At 50.4% G+C, this 21,380-nt stretch overlaps 10 protein-coding genes across 10 annotated transcripts; 6 read left to right on the top strand and 4 right to left on the bottom strand.

Moving 5' to 3' along the window:
• Positions 1 to 667: 667 nt before the first annotated feature.
• CI109_102950 (uncharacterized protein) lies at positions 668 to 2,111 on the top strand (the record flags this gene model as incomplete). The annotated part of the gene is made up of 6 exons (XM_032001336.1): positions 668 to 814; positions 926 to 1,205; positions 1,279 to 1,359; positions 1,426 to 1,517; positions 1,578 to 1,989; positions 2,065 to 2,111. The coding sequence occupies 6 exons, from the start codon at positions 668 to 670 to the stop codon at positions 2,109 to 2,111; spliced, it is 1,059 nt and encodes a 352-aa protein (XP_031864226.1).
• Positions 2,112 to 2,452: 341 nt separating this feature from the next.
• On the top strand, positions 2,453 to 3,679 carry CI109_102949 (uncharacterized protein; the record flags this gene model as incomplete). Its single annotated transcript, XM_032001335.1, has 3 exons — positions 2,453 to 2,460; positions 2,557 to 3,050; positions 3,156 to 3,679. 3 exons carry the CDS (start codon positions 2,453 to 2,455, stop codon positions 3,677 to 3,679), a joined length of 1,026 nt encoding a protein of 341 aa, XP_031864225.1.
• Positions 3,680 to 3,953: 274 nt separating this feature from the next.
• CI109_102948 (uncharacterized protein) lies at positions 3,954 to 6,550 on the bottom strand (the record flags this gene model as incomplete). The annotated part of the gene is made up of 10 exons (XM_065967216.1): positions 3,954 to 5,286; positions 5,337 to 5,495; positions 5,562 to 5,654; positions 5,708 to 5,768; positions 5,847 to 5,898; positions 5,962 to 6,008; positions 6,066 to 6,226; positions 6,293 to 6,378; positions 6,434 to 6,466; positions 6,527 to 6,550. 10 exons carry the CDS (start codon positions 6,548 to 6,550, stop codon positions 3,954 to 3,956), a joined length of 2,049 nt encoding a protein of 682 aa, XP_065823288.1.
• Positions 6,551 to 7,232: 682 nt separating this feature from the next.
• Positions 7,233 to 9,293, top strand: CI109_102947 (uncharacterized protein; the record flags this gene model as incomplete). Its single annotated transcript, XM_032001333.1, has 9 exons — positions 7,233 to 7,506; positions 7,564 to 7,770; positions 7,864 to 8,024; positions 8,079 to 8,115; positions 8,168 to 8,193; positions 8,253 to 8,603; positions 8,662 to 8,830; positions 8,894 to 9,105; positions 9,168 to 9,293. The coding sequence occupies 9 exons, from the start codon at positions 7,233 to 7,235 to the stop codon at positions 9,291 to 9,293; spliced, it is 1,563 nt and encodes a 520-aa protein (XP_031864223.1).
• A 251-nt stretch (positions 9,294 to 9,544) lies between these two features.
• Positions 9,545 to 10,240, bottom strand: CI109_102946 (uncharacterized protein; the record flags this gene model as incomplete). Its single annotated transcript, XM_032001332.1, has 1 exon — positions 9,545 to 10,240. The coding sequence occupies one exon, from the start codon at positions 10,238 to 10,240 to the stop codon at positions 9,545 to 9,547; it is 696 nt and encodes a 231-aa protein (XP_031864222.1).
• A 112-nt stretch (positions 10,241 to 10,352) lies between these two features.
• On the top strand, positions 10,353 to 13,350 carry CI109_102945 (uncharacterized protein; the record flags this gene model as incomplete). The annotated part of the gene is made up of 3 exons (XM_032001331.2): positions 10,353 to 10,398; positions 10,833 to 11,521; positions 11,575 to 13,350. The coding sequence occupies 3 exons, from the start codon at positions 10,353 to 10,355 to the stop codon at positions 13,348 to 13,350; spliced, it is 2,511 nt and encodes an 836-aa protein (XP_031864221.2).
• A 48-nt stretch (positions 13,351 to 13,398) lies between these two features.
• CI109_102944 (uncharacterized protein) lies at positions 13,399 to 14,927 on the bottom strand (the record flags this gene model as incomplete). Its single annotated transcript, XM_032001330.1, has 7 exons — positions 13,399 to 13,532; positions 13,667 to 13,906; positions 13,994 to 14,305; positions 14,377 to 14,503; positions 14,556 to 14,663; positions 14,726 to 14,797; positions 14,865 to 14,927. The coding sequence occupies 7 exons, from the start codon at positions 14,925 to 14,927 to the stop codon at positions 13,399 to 13,401; spliced, it is 1,056 nt and encodes a 351-aa protein (XP_031864220.1).
• A 342-nt stretch (positions 14,928 to 15,269) lies between these two features.
• On the top strand, positions 15,270 to 17,873 carry CI109_102943 (uncharacterized protein; the record flags this gene model as incomplete). The annotated part of the gene is made up of 12 exons (XM_032001329.2): positions 15,270 to 15,778; positions 15,828 to 16,030; positions 16,085 to 16,463; positions 16,520 to 16,681; positions 16,734 to 16,842; positions 16,902 to 16,984; positions 17,034 to 17,100; positions 17,157 to 17,316; positions 17,367 to 17,500; positions 17,554 to 17,572; positions 17,624 to 17,757; positions 17,808 to 17,873. 12 exons carry the CDS (start codon positions 15,270 to 15,272, stop codon positions 17,871 to 17,873), a joined length of 2,025 nt encoding a protein of 674 aa, XP_031864219.2.
• A 242-nt stretch (positions 17,874 to 18,115) lies between these two features.
• CI109_102942 (ubiquitin-40S ribosomal protein S27a) lies at positions 18,116 to 18,801 on the bottom strand (the record flags this gene model as incomplete). The annotated part of the gene is made up of 4 exons (XM_032001328.1): positions 18,116 to 18,161; positions 18,230 to 18,408; positions 18,479 to 18,713; positions 18,782 to 18,801. 4 exons carry the CDS (start codon positions 18,799 to 18,801, stop codon positions 18,116 to 18,118), a joined length of 480 nt encoding a protein of 159 aa, XP_031864218.1.
• Positions 18,802 to 19,551: 750 nt separating this feature from the next.
• On the top strand, positions 19,552 to 20,824 carry CI109_102941 (uncharacterized protein; the record flags this gene model as incomplete). The annotated part of the gene is made up of 4 exons (XM_032001327.1): positions 19,552 to 19,567; positions 19,641 to 20,493; positions 20,548 to 20,726; positions 20,787 to 20,824. The coding sequence occupies 4 exons, from the start codon at positions 19,552 to 19,554 to the stop codon at positions 20,822 to 20,824; spliced, it is 1,086 nt and encodes a 361-aa protein (XP_031864217.1).
• Between the last annotated feature and the right edge of the window lie 556 nt (positions 20,825 to 21,380).

Here is a 21,380-nt window from a genome sequence, read left to right as displayed (position 1 = left end):
AAAGCAGCGAAGTAATTTTCCAAAGTGGAGGAGTGGAGATGTACAGTAAGTGCAGAAAAAAAGTTACGTGAGAATGCTGACCTATGCTGGAATGCTGGAATTGAAGGAACCAAAACTTGGTAGTCACGATTCAGTCCGCCTGATCCGGGAAGGACGAATTTGGACCCTGAAACGACCTGAATAATTTAAGTTACCGCCGGTTTTTGAACAGGGGATCGGTTCAAGACACATCACACTCACTCACTGTATACGAGTAGTAGTAGTTTAGTATGAATCATATTTCATCTTCATCACTCACTGGTTGCATTGGTAAGGTAAAGTTAAACGCTGTCATCTCGCTTACTACTACTTCATACCGCAAATAGACTACTTGCTCATCATAGTTCCCAGTACCTCCATTAGGACAATAACCGTGCTATCGTCATCATCATCGTCATCGTAAAACCAAAGCCCGCGTAAAGTTTCTTGGTCACCAAATCCAAAATTTTGTATGGTGGTGGTGGCTTGGTTCGGTTGTGTGTGATGCTCAGTATGGATTACAGTATAAGGATATGATAGAGCTATAAGATGAATGAGTTGATACGAATCTGCTTTGTGTTATTGTTCCAAATATTAATCTTGCCACTCACCTATTACCAAAGCAAACCCGCACACACATCACATCAACATGTCCGTTCCTACTCAATTCGCAGGTCAAGCTGCTATGGAGAAGCAGAACGAGGAATCGTTCGATCTTAAACACTACGCCTATACTCCTCGAGAGTTCACAGAGGAGGATGTGGTCATCAAAGTCGAGTGCTGTGGTATCTGCGGCGTGAGTAGCTAGCTTAACTCTATCACCATTCTATCGCCTTCTGGTAGATCTCCCTCGCCGCCGTGTTGGTCAAGACCTTTACTGACCTTGCCCCTTCCTCTCCTTGCACAGTCCGATCTCCACACTATCACTTGTGGTTGGATGGAACACAAGAACTTCCCCATGATCGTCGGTCACGAGATTGTCGGCCAAGTCGTCAAAGCTGGAAAGAACACAAAACACCAAGTCGGAGACAGGATCGGTTTCGGTGCTCAGTGCAACTCTTGTATGGACTGTGAGAACTGTAAGGCCGGTCACGAGAACTACTGTGTCGGTACTATGGTCGGAACATACAACGGTCCTACTGGCTCAGACGTCCAGCCGTACACCCAGGGTGGTTACGCCGACTATTGTGAGTTGTGCCACGCGTAAGACTTCTGCTTTAAAAGAAGCCGATCGCTAATCATTGTTGCGATATCTTCTAGACCAGGGGCCTGGCCACTTTGCTGTCAAGATCCCCGAGGGTATCGAGTCGACCGTTGCCGCTCCCATGCTCTGTGCAGGTGGTGAGTACACCACGCTAGTGACAAGCTGTATACCGATCAGTAGCTAATAAGATCATGTCTTTGTAGTCACCGTCTTTGCGCCCCTTAAGCGATACGGTGCCGGACCTGGCAAGAAGGTCGGTGTGATTGGTATCGGTGGTCTCGGACATTTGGCCATTGTACGTGTTTCCCTTGTACCCGAGGTATTATCGGGACTGATATTAGGTCTTTTTGTTTAGCAATTCGCCAACGCTCTCGGTGCGGAAGCCTACGCCATCTCTCACTCTGACAAGAAGAAGGCCGATGCCGAATCTATGGGCGCCAAGGGCTTCGTCTCTTCCGGCGACAAGGAATCTACCAACGCTCACAAGTCCTCATTCGACCTCATCATCTGTACCTCTTACCAAGAAGGTATGCCCTTACAAGAGGTCTACCTCCCCCTCCTCAAGCCCTTCGGAAACATGGTCGTCGTCGGTCTTCCCAACAGCGGTGTTCCCGCCGGTGGATGGGCTTTGCTCGGTAAATCCATCACTGGATCTTTGATCGGTAGTCCCGCAGAACTCGAGGAGATGTTCGAGGTCGCCGTCAAACATGACGTCAAGACTTGGGTCGAGACCAGACCCATGTCAGAGGCAACTCAGGCTGTTCAGGGTGAGTCGTCGTAGCGCATCATCACATCGTCGAAAACAAGAGTACATTACTAACGATCCCATTTCGTTTTTGTAGACATGCACCACGGAAAGGCCCGTTACAGATACGTCTTGACCAACTAAGATGTCCGCATAGAAACATAGAATATAGATATAACCTAGACATAGAAGTAGATGTAGCATAGAGTTTGGAGCATATGCATGGCGATCTTATCATCACAATATACGTCGCGACTGACTTCACTTCCTTGCGAATCGTCACCGCCGCGCCACAAAGTAATGTTCTCAAAAGCTCGGACCATGTCGTACCCTTACATCCTTCCTTCCTTTGATTCGTATCTCGCTCTTCCTCTTCCTCTCTCCTTTCTGTCTATCGCTCTCACGACTTCAGACTATGCAAGGGCAAGTGCTATACTAATCAAATTGCGATCAACATTCGGCACACTGGGCGCCTTCAAATCACAATGCCAGGGTAAGTTCAGCCGAATCTACCTCAAGGTGAAGAGTGGCAAAGCTGACGTGAGCCCTCTCCACCATTTCCTTCACCCCTCTTGCTCCCGATATCAAGCTCTCGATCCCGAAATTCTCCTCAAAACGAAACTACGGCACGACCAGATATATTCGCCCCTCTCGGTTCTGCATATTTCACACCCACCGTCCCAAGTAGGACTATCGATCTCTTCGTCGCTCATTCCGGACGACTATTCACTCCGCCTACGCAACTTTCATCCAACGACGAGGAATCGGTCAACAAACTCGATGATGGCCTTTGCGATGACGAAAAGACGAAAGGGACTCAAGAGATGCTAGAGAAGTTGCCAAGGTTGATGTTTGCAAAGCGGGATGATCCGCTCATTCCGATAATGAGAACACGTCCTTGGGTACTATACGATTATCGTTGGGTACAAGCTTGTGTTAAAGCAGGGAGGATGTTACCGATGGGTGATTATGTGATTGACGAGGAAGAGAGACAATTTCTCGTGAAGGAGGAGGAAGAGCAGAGATTCGATATGGAGGCAAGAAGGGAGTCGCATCGACTAACCGACGAGGTTGGGAGTAGCAGTGAGAACAAGAGGAAGTAGAGGAGGTCGAGCCACGATCAAGATCAGACCCACATCGAGCAGGATGGTTTGACGAAAGCTTATTTTGAACGACCTGTGTATGAAGATTCCACTCACAACCTCCAAGCCACTAGTCTATCAACGACGGACGACAAAGAAGACGAACATCTCTTGCAGTCGTCTTCACGAAAGAACGAAGAGTGGTATCACAATCCTCGTTTAACACTCGACACGACAAGACCGGTCGTCCTTCTCCCCCACCCAGATGACGATCATAAACCGATCACATCGACAGATCGAGGACTTTCCGAGATTGATTCGTCTCCAAGTACGATGAAGAAACGTAAACGATCGCAGACGGTTGGCGACGATCTTCATCTCCCGACCATGATCAAGACAAATGCATCTCCATCCAAACACTCTCCATCCATCTCAGGCGGCGATGCACACGATAACCGAGAGTTCATTGACCATTCTGTCCGTTTGACTGTTGATCCGACATACATTGACGCTCTTCCTGCCAATTTGGTAGACCATATTAAGCGTATTATTGAAGAAGAGAATGAGGAACTGAGAAAACGGCTGGGTGAGAGAGACCTGAGGAAGAAGATGAGTGGTGCTCAAATGTGAAGTGTGAAGGGGAAAGGTATGATTCGATCTGCTGTACTGTACTATATAGGCGGGGACAAAGCTGTACTCCACCCACGAATGATGCATACTGTATATGGCGCCCCTCTGGTTCGGTGTAGGACATCTGTGTAGATCGTGTTTCTTTCTACTCCGGATGACCATCTCGTCTACCGCTTCCTCGGTGCACCGACTCGCTGCTACCGTCTAGCTCGTCCTCTCCTCAATACCTTCGCGTGTACTGTAAAATCGCGTTCACCCCATAAGCCATCTCACCTCAATGCGCATGGAAACAAGTCGAACAAGTGCCTTTCGACTTGAACACATTCTGTGTGAAATCTTCGCATCCGCACGTCGTACACGTGCCCATACTCACCCCAGGACCCCCACCCCCATTACTCAGATGCATCCCTCCTAATCCATGATTCAGACCACTAGAATTGTAGTCATGGTCGAGGTCATCCGATTCGTCGTCTTCCGATCCTGCAAAGGGCGAGTTCTCAAATGTGTTCGGTCTGACTGTCGTGGTCGTAGATGATCGCGTTCGTCCGAAGATCGGTTGAGGAGGTGACATATATGGGCTGGCACCGTTACTCGAGGCAATTGAACCAGAGCCAGATCCAGATGCTAGGGACACAAGATTACCGCTAGATGCGGCTCGGCGCGAAGGAGGAGGCGGTGGAGCGGCCTTCTTGATTGGTTGTCGAGAGCTGGCAGTGGCGGTCGGTTGGGGAGCAGCAGCAAGTGAAGCTGTAAAGTAGTTGTCGGCATCTTCGAATCCATGTGATTCGGCTTCTGACTCTAGCTCAGAGTCGTGGTAACCAAGATTGGGAGAGGGCGGAAGATGGTTGTGGTTCACGGGTGCAACAGGAGGGGGTAACGACCTTGGTTGTCCAGCAGGAGGTGGGAGAGCTCGAGGTCGTGTGGGCATGGGTGGTGGAACAGCCGTTTGAGGTGAAGGCACGTATTCCTCGGTATAAGCTCGAGGGAACAATCCTGATCGTCCGTCGCATTCCCCGATCCACCAATCATCCGAAACCTCTGTCTTGGCTTCCACAATCTGACCGACACGAAGCGCAAGTTCATCCGCAGCAGCGCCGGGGTAATCGTATAGAACCTTGACGTACTGCGCGTGGGGGTCCGCATAACGAGCTGACGAAGTGGGTGGCGAGGTCAGAGCGCGTCGCATCGCCGGGGGAGCCGTGACTTGCGATTGAGATCGTGCTCGACCATTGGTCGAAGTCGAACTGTAGCTCGTAGGTTGTGGCATTTCCTCGTCATCATCGTCTTCCTCCGAGTGAAGCGCAGTGCGACTGTCGCCGTATTTGTCCTTGCTATAAGCCTTCTTCTTGCTCGTCGTCACGCTGGACAGTCCACTCTTCTTTCCCAAGCCAAAAGACGGAAGCATAGACCTCTTCTCCTTGGTTTTCCCAGTAGAGGATGCGTTGCTATGCGATCGGGCTCGATTTGGCGTGACGCCGCCTTCTTCATCCGACGAAGGGGTGATATTGTGACGTGAGGAATGTGAACGAGTCATGGCGGTGCGACCCAGTGAACGGGAGGAGGTTGCGGTGTTGGATCTCGCACGGGTGGTGACGGGACGGGACGATCTGCGAGCTGTTAGCCTGAGCTGCCTTCGAAGGCAGCCATGTGCACTGACCCGTTTGACCAAGATGTTCGCAGATCATCCAGGATGTCCCGGCATTTTGTGTGATACTCTAATTCTGCTTCTAAAAGGTCTGACAGCTCTACCAGCTGCTGTTCCTCGGATTCCTGTATGACCATCATTCTACCATGAGTCTCTTCTTCTACCTCTTCGCTACGATCAGATACGACGTCAGCCTCTAGCCCATAGCACTATGCGAAGAACATGCCCAAAGCTCACAATCGTTGCCGAGCGATGTTCACCTCCTCCTCCAAGCCGGCATTCTCTTTCTTACTGCTTTGAGCTTTTGTAATAGCGGCATCGAGAGTCAATCTGATGACACCTGCGTCAACCAAAATCACCATTTAACGACGGCGACAACTCACCTTCTCGAATCTAGCTTCTTCCTCAACGACTTGTACTCGTTCACATTCCCCAATGCCATTTCTGCAAGAGACCAGGTCAGCCATGCGCTCACAAGATGACTTCATCGACATGAGAATGAGATGGATCAACTCTACTCACCCATACCAGCAATATAGTTGTCTGCGAGTCGAGCGCCAAACTCCTCCTGAACCTGTTGAAGTAGAACTCGTCAGCCAAGTCGGGCGAGAGTCAAGTGGGAAGGTCATCGACGTACCGCTGCTAATCGACATCGTGCTCGACCGTACTTTGACAAACCATCGCCTGTCGACATCCCGTCAGATCTGTTATATACATCGATTGAGTCGGACCACCACTTACCGTACGAATCCCCCAACTCGTCCCCGTAATCAATCATCACCAAACCCAACGCTTCGGTATACGATATCTTGTCCTTCCCAGATCCGGGGGGCGGGAAAGGATCAGCCGTTGGCTTCACTTTCGTGATTTGCTGGTGGAACGGTAGTGAAGTCGCGTGTAATCTAGATGGGATCATCATAACATGAGCTCATGAGAACAGAATGTTGTGAAAAAACTTGATGTCTTACCTTTCGATACCTAGTCTTCGTACCTCGATTTCCTTTTCGAATTCAAGAAAGTCGGTAGACAGTTGTGTTTTCTCCCCCGAGAAGACCTTTGGCAGAAGCTCGTCAGTGGGAAGGTGATTGTTGTCGAGTCTGTCCACATACCTTTTCAGAGGTCCACTGGGTGACTTTGCCCAACTGCACGCGACGAGAATATCAGCTGAATATCTCACTTGATTGCCGAGCATTTCCGCTCACTTGCTTCAAGGCCTTTCTCTGCATGATGGCGATAGTGATGGTCTCCTCTTATTCGTAACAAGAATAGGAAAGATTGTTGATATTGCAAGATAGAGATGAATCAATTTAGAAATGGAGGTGGTGGAGACAAGGTGGCGCCATGATAAGTATGTGTGGTGTTATTGCGGTGAGAGGGGTCCCGCTTTGACTCAGGCGGGTATTAATCGGTAATCGGGTATTTTGGTTTCTATTCATCTGGAATCTGATCCCGCTAATGGGAGATTACAAATCGCACGGGCGGTAATCTATTGTTATCGAAGAAACCAAGAAGGTGGGGTCCCGCACCGGGATGAGCTGGAGGTGTTGTTTTCGTAAATAACGAGATCCACGCATCGCATATCTTGTCAGAACGACCACCATCGCCTTCGACTTCTGCTTCCCCTTCACAGCCTACGGCCCGTGGAAAACGGATCATATCTCGTCTAAATCACCATATCCAACGTGATCTCCTTTTAAATCAAGCTCGTCTAAATAGCCCACGAACCACTTCAACATCTCTCTTCCTTTCAGCCTAGGCTGTGTACCAGTCGAAATCGCTGCACGTCATTGAAAGTCGTTAGGCTGCTGGCTGACCAAGCCACTGCCCTCACGAGTTTGATTCTTTCATCGCCTTCATCACCTCTTGCCACCCCGCTCTCACCTTGTCTGTCTATGGTTACGACACACCATGAGCCCTTCTCCTGTATCACCTCTCACACGACCACTACCCCTACGACTCCCTTCCCAATCTGACTCGGTCTTTGTCGACTCCCCAACACTCGAGAACCCGCCAGAGCGGGCGGGTGACCTGTCATACCTGATTATATCAGGTGGAACGGGAGCCAATTCCATCGCAGGCGCTTTTGGATCTTCTCCAGCATTCGTGCTTCCGGTGTCTGATGATGGGGGAAGTTCGTCAGAGATTCTGAGATGTTTTGGAGGTCCATCCATCGGTGATATCCGTGAGTCCGAATATTATCCCCTCTAACCCGACGTGAGGACTCATGACATACGGATAGGTTCTCGTCTCATCCGACTGATTCCCCTCGCTCTGAACCCGATCACTCGAGACGACAAAGAACGAGCGGCGATATACCATTTAATGGCATACCGTTTCCCTGCTCAAGCGGCCGAAAAGGTCGTCAGAGAACTGTGGATGGAAATTGTAGAAGGGCAGAGTGAGCTCTGGGATGGCATCGGGTACGACAAGAAGGAATGTCTCAGAGGTAAGTGTGGGAGTTCCTTCAAAGTAAAGACATACCTCACTATGGTGTTCGGTCCAGTCCATGTAATGTGCTAATGCGTGGGAGCAATTGCAGCCTTCCTCGTCCATTTCCAAACGCTTTGTCTCAAACGTGCTCATAAGCGATTCTCATTCCGCAATTTCTCCTTGGGAAATGGGTTTCTAACAGGAGCGAGAGATCTGTTTGGAAGTCTGCCAAGCGCCATCTTCTTGTTCAAGTCAATAGCGGGGGTGAACGTGAGTCTTAAAGCTGCGAAGTGACGTTCCACCAGTTGATCGTGCCGCTCTCAGAATGGAGTACAGGTGATACCGGTCATCAATACCAATCGTAAGTTGGCATCGGGACCGAAGTCATGGCATATACTAATATCGCTTCGTAGAAACGGTTACCATTGCGGCTCAGCTGGTAACTTCAATTTCTTTCACAACAGACCGCCAGCATTGAAGCTGACATCTCTTTCACAGGCAAACTCAACCACCCTCGTTGGTCAATGTGCAATCTCCCACCCGACACCGATCCCCACCCCTGCTACCACCTCCCCCACGACGCCTCTTATCGCTCCTACTCCAGCTCGAGCCACGCATCAAATCCCGACCTTACCTTCCAAACTTCGGAATCACTTCAGGAGAGATTCAAGAACGTTCGATACGCCTGATACATCCCTTCCTCCTTCAGTAAGAGGGTCGCCTGATCTCAACGGCATGGCGGAGGAAGAACCCTGGGCTGGCGGTAACCTGGGGTATAGAAAGGGTGAAGAGGAGACTCCGCTCGAAGCGAGGATCGATAGAGTATTCTATATCAATCTGTATGGACAGGTAAGCGTCCCTCCAATGAGTTTGGTCCAAGTCGTATGGCTGACCAATCCTATCATAGGAGATCTACCCCGACCCCAATCACGAGTTCCTGGATGCGCTGAATCAGCGAGATGTCTTGGTTTACTCCTGCGGCTCTCTGTGGACTTCAATTGTGCCATGTTTAGCTCTCAAGGGGCTCGCGGCGTCGATTGCCTCGTCACAGACTCTCCGTGCGAAGGTCTTGCTTCGTAAGTCTCTGTTCCTAAACAGCAGATCAAGCGTATTGCCCACTGACTTTTTTCGTCTGTTAGTCAATTCGGTGAATGATCGCGAAACACCTGATTACACTGCATCCGAGTACATCTCAACTATCACCGGCATGTTGCGACATTACGACAAACCGAAACGGACTCGGGGGAAGGACCCGTTCCACCCTGGACCGACATGGCGCACGTCCGATCTGATCTCTCATGTGGTATATCTCGAAGGATGCGGCGTGCAGGTGGACAAAGGTCATATTGAAGTGAGTGGGAACGTTTCGCACCCACATATTACTGTCTGCTGATTCGCTCTATTCTGCGTCAGGCTCAAGGAGTCAAGCTTGTTGCTGTTCCTGCATCGGTGCATGGGACGAAGGAAGGGTCGATACCTATGTTTAGCAGCGAGGCGGTGGAGTGGGCGATGGACCAGGTGATGAGTGATCTGCATTGAAAGTGTTGTATCTACGGGTGTATTAGTAGACGAGACTGTTGTATCTTTACTCAAAGGTGAGAGGGCACCGAGGCATTTCCAACATATCTGTACATGCATACTTGACTGTGTCGCATAGCGTGTACTATCTACAACAGCGTTGAGACTCTACTCTACAATTATGACCCGTATAGTATATACAACAAAATCCAAATTAGCATACTGAGATGTGACCCCAAGTCCGTTCACCCAGATTCGTGTCATGCTCGACCCTACGCCATGGTCGTAGGCGGTCTATCACTACCTTCGCTCCCCCCTGCACTCGCCTTCAACAACTCTCTCACCTCCGGTGGCAAACCCGAATAACCTCTTCCCAACCTCGACAGCCTATCTGCTAATCTATTATCTTTGCCCCACACCCATCTTGCTCTAAGGACGATATCGTGTTCTTCTACCAATCGTTCGATCTGTTCGAGCGTTTCTCTCGTTCCTCTATATTTAGCACGGGGTACGATCGTCCTTCTCTCTTTCTTTGTCATTGTCGAAAAGAAGAGATTGTTCGGGATTGTGATCGGGATCGGGATTGGGAAATTCGTTGTGACGGGATGAGGATAACGTCTTGAGAGGTATTTGTATACCGTATAATTATCGATATAACAAAATACTTTTTTACCTCTCAATTGATCTGACCATCGCCTCAGACTCAACAACACAGCCATGGCTTCAACATATTCGGTAGAACCATTCTCGTACTTTGATCCGGGACTTCCAAGACCTGAATGAGTAGCTTGCCACACGTCCAAAGGACGTGATTGGGGTCCTAAGTGTCCACCATAACCACGTCCAGAGGCATCGGACCATATTTCGTATCGCGGTGTACCGAATAGGAGCGAGGGAGGTAGAAGTCGACAGAACGAATCCCACTGTCGGAGAAGACGGTAGGATATCGAGTTGCTCAGTTTCGTCATGTCGAGATGATTGTGAGCTGGAAGGTGGTAGATAGTGGACGCGACAGAGGATAATCGCTCCCGATCGCGGTTGTGCACTGTGGCCCCGGTTACCGATCGAGACAAACACGCGATGCAACGACGAAGTGTCAAGAGCTGGCCAAGCAGTAAAAGCGAGGGTGAGACACAGCTAGAGCGACGGATTAGACGTTAGCACGATGATCGCAGATGGCACAGATCCACCCACCTGACAACGTCATACACGTGTGTAAACAAGCAAGCTGGGCGAGTCGGGTGGCAAACGGGGTGATAGAGCTGAGAGTATGTATATGAGGTGGATGCTCTCGTCAAGAATCGATGAAGACAACGACCAGCTTAATTGTCAAGATGGGGAAGCGATAGCAGAGTATATAATAGGACAAAGGATGATAGGTGAGTGATAGATAACACGATGTTGATGACGTTCTTGCCATCGGCCTCTCTATCGAGAACGAGACCGGATGAGATCAACCTCCACTTTGGGTGAACCCTGAATCCATCAACAAATCTCAACCAGACTATTTCGTCGGCTAGTCAGCATGCTTGACTTGCCTTTGTGACAGCGAATTCTCAGGTAGACCACCACCAGACTACAAGACGATGTCCCCACCTCGATCCGGCTCACCGGAGCCACTCAATCTTCCTATCACGCCGCCATCCCCTTCCTTCCCATCACAGATATCGACCCTATCCCTCCTCTCCCTCCAACTGGCCCAACTCCCTTCATCTTCCTCGCTGCCCGCCAGAATACCCCTTACGTCGAAAGCTTCCCTCCCCGCGCGAATAGCTAATGCATCCAAGACTAAAATCCATCTGGGTGGAGAATGGTGGGTGGACATGACTGCACAAGAGGCGAGCGACTATGTACGAAGAAGGAAAGAGAGGATGTTGGAAGATCAGGCGAGAATGATAGAGGGTAGACCGAGGAGTAGTGCTTTGGACGAAACCCCTCAAGCGGAGCAGTCAAGGGGACAAGGACCTTCTTTCCATCCGCTATTCTATAGTCCGGCTGTGGCTGGGCCTTCTCGACCACGAGATCAAACACCCAAAGTTGAGGAGGAGAAGGCGAAGCCGGCTCAGGAAATCGCGAAGAAAACGACCTCAGCTAGCGAAACAAAACCCATCGAGCCTAAAAAGCCTGAAGCTCTGAAACCCACATTGACTTCTCAGAGCTCAAAACCGTCCAATTCTCTACTAGATGTGATTGCTCAAGGAGCTGCGCTGGCTGCTTCAACTAACCCCAAATCTACCGGCGATGACTCGGTAAGTCCGGCTCGTCTAACAAATATTACCTTGTATCTGACATCTCCACTTAGACATTGAATGAAGAAGGTCTACCCTTCCACGAGATTCGCGAGACCATCGATGGGAAGACGATCGGTCCTCCTCCGCCATCAACGGTGACGAGTGCGACTGCGTCGATATCGGATGTAAGCGAAGAGAAAGATGATTATTGGTCTGAGGAAGCGGTTGCGAGAAGAGCTGAATTGAGGAGGAGATTGTTCCATGAGGATGATGATACGGATGAAGAGGAGGAGGGCGCGGATGAAGTCGAGGCATCAGCCACCGCTCCTTCCGGCGGCGATACTGAATCGACCTCAGCACTCGAAACGGAGAAGGAACATTCTCCCATCATTCCGCAAGACGAATCTTCACGTCCTCGCCGTCCATCTTCATCCAATCCACCACCTGCTAAATCGATTCTCAAGCCTGCCCGACCGCCTACTCGCAAGAAGTCAGTATCATTCGATCCTTCCATCCCTACTTCACCCACATCACCCGACACAACCTCGTCTTTCCATCTCGCGAGGAAGTTTGGGTTCCCCTTACCGCTCGGTCCGGATGACGATGACGAGACCGAAGCGAAGATGGGTGGTGATGGGTTTGATTATTCGGTGAGATCGGTGCCAGTGATATCGAAGCCTGAACCGGTAAAGAAGGGAGTGGATGAGAAAGGTTTTGCGGGGTTCAAAAGGGGGTTCTTGAGCGGTCCTCCGAAAGTTGGCACGAACAACGGTTCACCCGTGACAGCCACGCCGAGTGCTGACGCTTCTACGCCAAATAACGAGATAAAGCCAAAGGCCCGAAAACCAAGTTTGTTCGCTCAACGACTCGCTCAACCGGAGATCGATGCCTCGGCTCCCTCTGCGACCGGCTCGTCATCGTCATCTTCACGTACCATGTTACTGCCCAAAGCGTCGGAGAGCAAGTCGACATCGACTGTGAGGATGGACGTGATCGAAAAACCTTTGGCGAAGGCTTTACCCAAACCGGCGTTCGCCTCGACCTCTACAGGTGGCTCAACCAATAGAGGAAGCTCCAGTCTTAAGTCAACAGGCAACACCGAGAGCGGTGCTGGCGATGACGATGACGATGATGACGACGACGACGATGACGACGACGATGATGGAGACCTTGGTGACTTTTCATCTGCGGAAGAAGATGAATACGATCTCGACGATGCTCTTCTCGCTCGAGAAATCGCATTAGAATATCACAAGAGACGCGCTTATCAACCGCTGAACCACGACATGGAAGATCAAGGGATGTTGGAGTCCGGCGAGATCGACATGGGCGTGATGTTGGGTTTACCAACGATAGGTGAATCCGGTGACGGAGGTGGGCAAGGACCGATGATTGTTAATCCTACACCTGACGATTTGAGAAAGTTCATAAGGGTTGGGAGACTAGAAAATGGCAATTTGGTCTTAGCTCCAGGTGAAGAAGAAGAAGAAGGTGTATCTGATGTCGATTCGGATAATGACGATGTGATTGAGGATGAGGGAGGGAAGGATGTGGAGAAGAAAGAGAGATTGAGAAGGAGAGAAGAGGTTAAGCGAAAGTTGATGGGTTTGGACCCGATGGATAGTCCTTCTCAAAGCGAGAGAGATGAGATCAAAAAAGGGAAGGAGAGACAGGAAAAAGATTGGAAGACTTCTCTACCACCTGCTTTGCGACCAGAAGTCGAGGAGAAGAAACCCATCGCTTCATCAGCACCAACACCAGCAGATCCCGCCACTACTGCACCAACACCTGCACCTGCGAAAAAGGTATCAAGATTCAAGGCAGCTCGTATGGCAGCTGGACAATGATGTGATAGTAAAAGTACAAACACATCTATGCATGGTCAATGTAAATGTCTATGCTACTTGAGCGTCGGCCGAGAACAGTTTGTCGAGACCTTCTTCCACAGCGGTAATCTTGCTAAGAAGAATCTTGATAGCTTCGGGTACCAGTTCTTCAGGTTGATATTGACCGACCGACTCGACACTGACTGCGGGTTTGAAACATAATCCTCGTCAGCGTTACTTTCCAACGAAGACATGACCCTCCCCGGGTAGTTGGCTTGAATCCGAATAGGTTTCTTCGAAGGTGATTCGACCTGGGTACAGTCACGGCACTACTCACAGATGAAATGATCTCGTATCCTCGAGAGTTGAACCAAATCTTGGAACTCGGGATGTCTTAACACCTCCCTTGACACTGTGTCCTTTCTAGCATTGGCAACCACGACCTGTTGTTCTCCTTGTTCGTCCTTTTTCAACTCGATAACGCCGGGAGGGAAACATTTCTGGAACTTTTCTTGGTGTTCGAGAGGGATAGGACCGCGGAGGGTGATTTGTGGCAAAATCCGGTATGATGCGGTGGCTGCGGAAGGGGTAGGTTTAGCACTTAGCCAGTCTGGACTATACCATATTGACAGTACGATTGTTGACAAACGAGGGGAACACTCACCGACGGGGGAAAACTTTGCATGATCCGCTCCTACACCTTTTCTCGCGAAACAATGCAAATCAACCTGTTGTCCTGGTCTGAGCTTCACCAACAAGATATCCTCGTCAACAGGTTTAGGTGCTTTGCCTTTATATTTCTTCCCCTGATCTCCTGATGGTTGCCATTTCATCATCCCGGTGAAGACGTTGGAATCGTAGTATAGCTTTTTGGGATCCTTTTCTACTTTAGGATCGACACCTGGAATCTTGTCACATCGCACTTGGAGATCGAAGACTATCGTGTCGGTCTCGTGAGGTTGAGCGTGGGATGAGGCTAAGTGGATTGGATGCAGACATTAGCGAAAGGTACTCAGCGGAGGCTAGATTCGGAAGTCGCTGACTCACGTCGGTATTTCAGCGAACGGGGATCAACCTTCAATGGTACTAATCCAACACGATGACACAACACTTCATCCTGCATGATGGAAGTATTGTTCCAAACGTAGATCTCCTCAATAGCAATGGTAGGGACCTGGTAGCAAGGTATCAGCTTTGCTGCAGAACTACACTCAAGCTTGACTCACCTCGGCGATCATCACTCTTCTCAAAGCATTGGCAATAGAAGCATCGACACCGACGAGATCAAACTCTACCGTGGAAGGAGTAAGTCGTTGAACAGAGGTGACGAGGTTCTGTTTGGTACCACAAGATCAGCACTGAGCTATGCCCAACAGAGTGTTTCGAGCCAGCTCACCTTCTTGAACTTTTCCAAGTTCCACGAATGGTCTTCTCCGGGATAATGACCAGGGAACTCTGATCCAGCGACCTGTGAACCCGACAAAGCGGACTTGATCAGTTAACGACCCATGGTAATTTGGAAGGGTATCACTCACGTTCCCCACTCGCTCCGGGAGTACTTGGACATGTCGTCTCGCCTCGATATTGGATTGTGACATTGCGGCGATCTGTTATGGATGACTAGCTCTCACAAAGTGAATAGCTGTCAAAAATGAATGAGAACAACATCAACTTCTGCGCTGCACACTCGCTCGCTCGCATGGCAAATCCAACTTTTGGTCTAAAAGGTAGGCTCATTTACATCTTGCAGCAATTGGTGTGTTACGTAAGTGCTCCCCTTTCTTGTGGGGCAACGCACGCGACAAGTTGGTGTCAATAATAACCGGTCACCGTAAAGCCAGACATGAGCAGTGTGTAGCATACATTCATTTACATAAAGGTTCTCTCTTTCAATTTCTGCGTTTGTACTTTTACACAGGCCAGAGGTCAGCAAGCTAAACATGTCATCACCACCCAATCCATTCCTTGGAGCAGCCTTGATCCCAGGTGTCGATTCCCCCGCATCGTCAGTAGATCCAACCCCGGATATCACACCACCTCATTCACCTACTTTGCACACGCGATCGAAGACGGCCCCTCCACCATTGGACGCTCTCAACCTCGAACTTCCTCCAAATGAACCTTCTACGCCTCCACAACGATCGAATCATAGGCCCTCAGCATCACTGCAGATTGACACTTCGACTGCGCTGCAAACATTCACAGATGAGAACAGTCCTGCCCAAGCGTCATGTCTACGCAGAACAGCATCATCACTCTCTGCCGGTAGCATTCGCGAGAAGAAAAAGCTGAGATTCACACCGCTGTCAAGCGCAGCAGCGGGACCAAGTCACAGTCCCCCTATTTCGAGCAAGGCGCTGGAAGAGGGACTGGTTGGGAAGAGAGGTATTCCCAGAGATCAGGTTGATTATCTTAGGAGTGATCCCGGTACTCCTAATCTATCTGAAACGTGAGTGTGTCTCTATTGTCTTTCGTCAGTACTGACTCGTAAGATTCAGTGCCGACCAGATCCGACGAACGTTGTCGCTCGCATCCTTAGACTCGCTCGTACTTCTGTCGCGGGAATCGGAAGAGAGAGCCAAGCTGCTCGCTGAAGTGACTCGAGCAAGTCGAGAACTGGTATGGAGAGACGAAGCAGAGAAGAAAGCTTTGCCTCGCGATAGTGAGAGAGCGAGTATCCTTGCCCTCAAGCGTGGCCTACGTGAGTGTGGTCTCCGTTAATTCAATGACAACGTGCTCATCTCAGACCCCATAGGCTCTTTCCTGCTCGCCTTTTCTGTCCGAGCGGGCGTGAATGTCCTGCTCGTCCTATTCCGTCATATCCGCCGCAAGAGTCTTCGATTGGCTCTCTTCCGTCATGCAATCTTTGGAGCCGAACCGTTTCGTTTCGGTGCAATGATCGGTACTTTCACTTTCCTCAACACACTCACCCTGCACATACTCCGACTTGCTCCGCCACTTTCGTACTATAGGAGAAGACTCAGGAATGGGTTCTTCAACAAGCCGACTTTTGGACCTCCAGAGAGAGAGGGAGATGAAGGGGAGAGAAGGTGGCAGGCTGCGGTGGCTGGTGCAGTGGGTAGTCTGGGTCTATTGTGGGAGTCCAAGGGTAGACGGACCGGCGTAGCACAACAGTGAGCTAAAGAGCGCATTCTCTTGGTAGCCGATTGAAGCTCACCAACCTTTGCAGGATGTTCGTCCGAGGTCTTCAAGCTTCATACAACCAGTATACGCCCCGCTTTGGCATCCGCATCCCCCATGGCGATCTACTTGTCTTCGGCGCATGTTGTGGCCAGATCATGTTTGCTTTCCTGCTTAGTCCCGAGACGATGCCTAAAGAATATAGCCAATGGTGAATTGGCACCCGGAGTGTTCATTAGTCATGCTGACGACGAATCCCATAGGATCCAAGCAGCGTCGAGGGTGCCGGAGTTCGCAGTCTTGGCAAACAGGACTGCGGTCAGGAAAGGTTTCATTGAGCCGTTGCAAGTTCAGAGAGCGCTAGGGCACAAGGTCAGCTAAATGGCAACGGTCACACGTTCAGAAGAACATCAGCTCATTGATCCACTTAGGCCATTACACCGCAAAATAGAAAGACGCTAGAAGGGGTTTTGGAGAAGATCAAGCAAGGCTGGAACCCTCCTAATGTGCCCTGGTAAGTTGCCAAAGTCAACTTCGCTTTCACCTGCTAATTGTGAAATCAGCGAGATGGTTCACCCATGGAGCAACTCGTGCCCGGATACCGGTATCCGTCGATTTTTCTCAGTTTTCGTGAGTATCCTGAGTATCTGCAATGGTATCTCTGCTAATTGAGCGTAATCTCCCAGCGCTTCATGCTGCCCGTCTACTCTGCTCTGCATCTGATACCCATGCTTGTCCTACGTCGGAACCACTTCCAACGCGACCCTCTTCGGATGCTGGCAAGAGCGATATGGGGAATTACGCGAAGTTGCTCGTTCCTAGGCGCGTTCGTTGCTATCTACCAATGTGAGTTGCCGGGAGACAGGATTGCCCGGAGTTAACCACAATCTTGTCAGTGTTGTTCTGCCTGCGGATACAGACCATCGAGCAACCGTACGGCACCAAATTCTGGCAGACGTTTGCGAAGAGAAAGGAGACTTTCTGGATGATGGGCTTTGCTACCTGCTTGAGTCTGCTAGTCGAGGAGAAGGTGTGTACTGAGATTCGGCCTCATGAAGGGTGCTAACGGTTTCTACAACGCAGAAACGACGTGCAGAACTCGGTCAGTCGAGCGTTTCATTATCAGCTTGCCACCAGCTGACCTGACTCGTAGCTATGTATGTTCTCCCACGAGCCCTCGAATCAGCCTGGTCGTCGGCGAGGAGGAGAGCATGGGTGCCTCTCGTTCCTTTCGGCGAAACGATTCTGGGCGCGGCTGCCATGGCAATGGTGATGGATGCGTACAAGGTGAGAACCAAACCGACGAGTACAATTTGCACAGCTGATATCCTTCTCAGCATCAACCGAAAGCAATGTCAGGTATTGTAAGAAAGCTGCTTTTCCAGCTTGTGGGTCCTGTATGAATGTAGACATAAGATGTGTAGTAGATTGTGAATTAGTCAGTCCACGAATGTATGCAGTATCTCCGGCAGGGTCATATCTGTCCAAGATCTAAAGCGTGCAGCAGGTGTAAATTTCTCATGTATGAATTGTACCGGGAGTAGTAAGCAGAAAAGGTAATGCATAAGAGACTAGAACAAATCACCGCCTAGCCTATTCACACATCTCCTAGACTGATACAGCTTGCGGATACAAGATCACACGCTTAAGCAGCGGTGGGCTTTGTTCCGGGCTCGAAGGTGTAGGTAAGACTGGGTGGGTGGCAAAGTCAGTACAAAGTCGCACCATATCATTGGACAGCAAGAAACCAGTTACTCACCCGCACTTTCCGCAAGACTGCCTGTCCTTGTGCCAAGCCATGAAGACACCGGCACCACAGGTGGGTGCGGGGCATTCACGCCTGAGACGCTGGATCTTGCCGTCTGATCCGACCTTGTAGTACTTGAGGATGGCCATCTTGACCTTCTTCCTCTTGTGCTTGATCTTCTTGGGGGTTGTCTGATAGGGTGGAAAACACAAATGAGTCAGTATGTCATTCGTGGCATGTCGACACTGCGAGACTACTCACGTAGTTCTTCTTCTTTCTCTTCTTGGCACCACCTCGCAACCTCAACACCAAGTGGAGGGTAGACTCCTTCTGGATGTTGTAGTCGGAGAGGGTTCTGCCGTCCTCGAGCTGCTTACCAGCAAAGATAAGTCGCTGCTGGTCTGGGGGGATACCCTCCTTGTCCTGGATCTTGGACTTGACATTGTCGATGGTGTCGGAAGACTCAACCTCGAGGGTGATGGTCTTACCCGTGAGGCTACATCAGGGCAAGAACATCAGCATCTTGGTCTGCGCTTTTCGACTGGAGAGGTGGGTGGTACTCACGTCTTGACGAAAATTTGCATTTTGATGAGCTTGTCTAAGCGTGTTCGCTGTCCTCGAGAAGCTTGAGAGAAAGGAAAAGAAAGTGAGATGAAGGGTTGATCAGCAAAAAGTTGACAGAGACGCTACCAGAGAGGAGGAGCGAGAGGGTCGATTTCGTATTTTCTAAGATATTCCCGAAACGCCGGTAGTAAGCTGAATCCGTGTGGCACTCGTCGCTATGGTGCTGAGACGGATGGAGTGCGACCGACCCCTCAGAGGGTTGTAACATAAACATTATACGTGGTGATGCATAGACTCATGTACATGCATGGGCATAAACAGCTCGATATCGAAGTGAGAAGGATGCTGCAAATGCATGTTCGACGGAGAAATCACCTATTGACGAAATCTGCATACTCTACGCGGAGAATTGCCTTTTCCGCCACAAGTACAATTTGCCACTTGTTATATGCACCATTCCGGCCACCACCACACACACATACACACACGCACACACACTGCGCACACGCCCCCCGGTCTCGGTCTCTCCACATTCTCCTTTCTTTCACCTGTACCCACACAATACTCCCTCTCTTCTTCTCATCCTTTCTCATCTCCTCTCATCATCAACCAACCAACCTCGCCCACTCGTCACTCTCCCCCTCTTCCGTCGTTTCATTCCGACATTCCCACTTCCTCCCTCTTTCTTCCTCTTTCGCTTATACCCATCCACCCGTCTACTTCGACTCCTCCACCTCACCCAAACCTAACTTCTCAATCACCTATTCACCATGGCCGACGCAGCTGGTGAGTGTCTCTTTGCTCGACTCCGTATTTTGCAAGTACCTCAGCTTTACTGACACGCATTGTCCCTCCACAGACGCCAACGTCTCCCCCAAGACCTCCCAAGACAACACCGCTCCTCAGCACGAGGGCGGTGACCATCAGCTCAACCTCCGAGCTCTCGTCTCCACCAAGGAAGCCGGTATCATCATCGGTAAAGCGGGTGCAACTATCGCACACATCCGAAACCTCACCGGTGTCAAGGCTGGCGTTTCCAAGGTCGTCCCCGGTGTTCAAGACCGTGTCTTCTCCGTCTCTGGTGATCTCGAAGCCGTTGCCTCTGCCTATGCTGAGATTGCTCGACTCCTCCTCGAGACCCCTCTCTCGGACTCTTCCCTCCCTCCTCCCCCTGTCGGTTCTTTCACCTCCATCCGACTCCTCATCTCTCACAACTTGATGGGTACCGTCATTGGTCGATCCGGTCTCAAGATCAAGCAGATTCAGGATCAATCCGGTGCTCGAATGGTTGCTTCCAAGGAGATGCTCCCTCAGTCTACCGAACGTGTCGTCGAGGTTCAAGGTTCCGTCGACGCTATCAAGACCGCCGTCTCGGAGATTGGCAAGTGTCTTCTCGAAGACTTTGACCGGGGAGCAGGTACCGTCCTTTACCACCCTGGTGCCGCCGGTGATGCCGGTGTGTTGGCAGGTGGTCTCGGCGCTCAGGCAGTGACCGGTTCCACTGGTGGTATCAGGAGGACTTCCGTCGCCGCTGGATTCGGTGGTCCCGGTGGTGTCTTCGGTGGAGACAGGAGAGCTTCCAGGACTTCCATCTCTGGCCCAGCTGGAGGTGAGAGGAGGCAGAGCGAGGTCGCCCCCGTCATCAACGCCAACGACCCCAACATGCGAACTCAGAACATCTCCATCCCCAGTGACATGGTCGGTTGCATCATGTGAGTCAGCTTTTGTAATACGATCTGTGAAACGCAAGCTGATATTTGTCGCAGCGGCCGAGGTGGCTCCAAGATCACCGAGATCCGACGACTCTCCGGTTCTCGAATCTCCATCGCCAAGGTCCCCCACGACGAGACTGGCGAGCGAATGTTCACCATCCAGGGTACTGCCGAGTCCACCGAGCGTGCCTTGATGTTGCTCTACTCTCAGCTCGAGTCCGAGAAGGAGCGTCGTGAGTGAACCCATACAACATCTTTGGGGCTGTGAACTGATGAGATTACTGGAGGCGCAGGTGTCAACCAGAACGTCGATGCTGCTGAGGCCGCTTAGATTGTCTGCAACAAAGCTATCCCTTCTTGATTGAGAACCCTTTTTATCTTTCACCCTTCGCCCGTCTCAACAATGTTCCTTACGTCCGTCTATCTTCCACGTTCAAAAAGTTTCCTTCTGTCACACCCCCTCACCTGTGCTTTCAAACACCCTCCACTTCGCCTCTTTTTTCTCCCTTTCCATCTATATATCATTTGGTCATCGTGTTTTCTTTTAGATATGCGCGAGAGTAGAAAGAGCAGTATCAGATTAGTCCTCTACCACCGCTTCTGTGTGGTTGTTGTGCTGTATATACTGGAAACGACATCAAAGAGTGCTGCATATGATTTATATGTGGGATGCATGATGTGATAACAAAGATCTCTCTTGAATTTGCCACCAGCACCAGCTCACACGTGGGTTGTTTGTTGCCCCGCGTTAAGTTGAGCACGGATAGTCGCGACCAGACTTGGGATACATTAAGTCGCAATACTATCTTGTCTATTTTGATGTACATTCACTACATCAAGCTACATCTCGCAACGCTGTCCAATTCACCATGACACGCCCATAACGC

This window comes from Kwoniella shandongensis, chromosome 5, assembly GCF_008629635.2.
Source record: "Kwoniella shandongensis chromosome 5, complete sequence".
NCBI classification, from domain to species: domain Eukaryota; kingdom Fungi; phylum Basidiomycota; class Tremellomycetes; order Tremellales; family Cryptococcaceae; genus Kwoniella; species Kwoniella shandongensis.
Note: the sequence above shows the minus strand (reverse complement) of the source record. Positions and strands in the feature narration are given on the sequence as shown.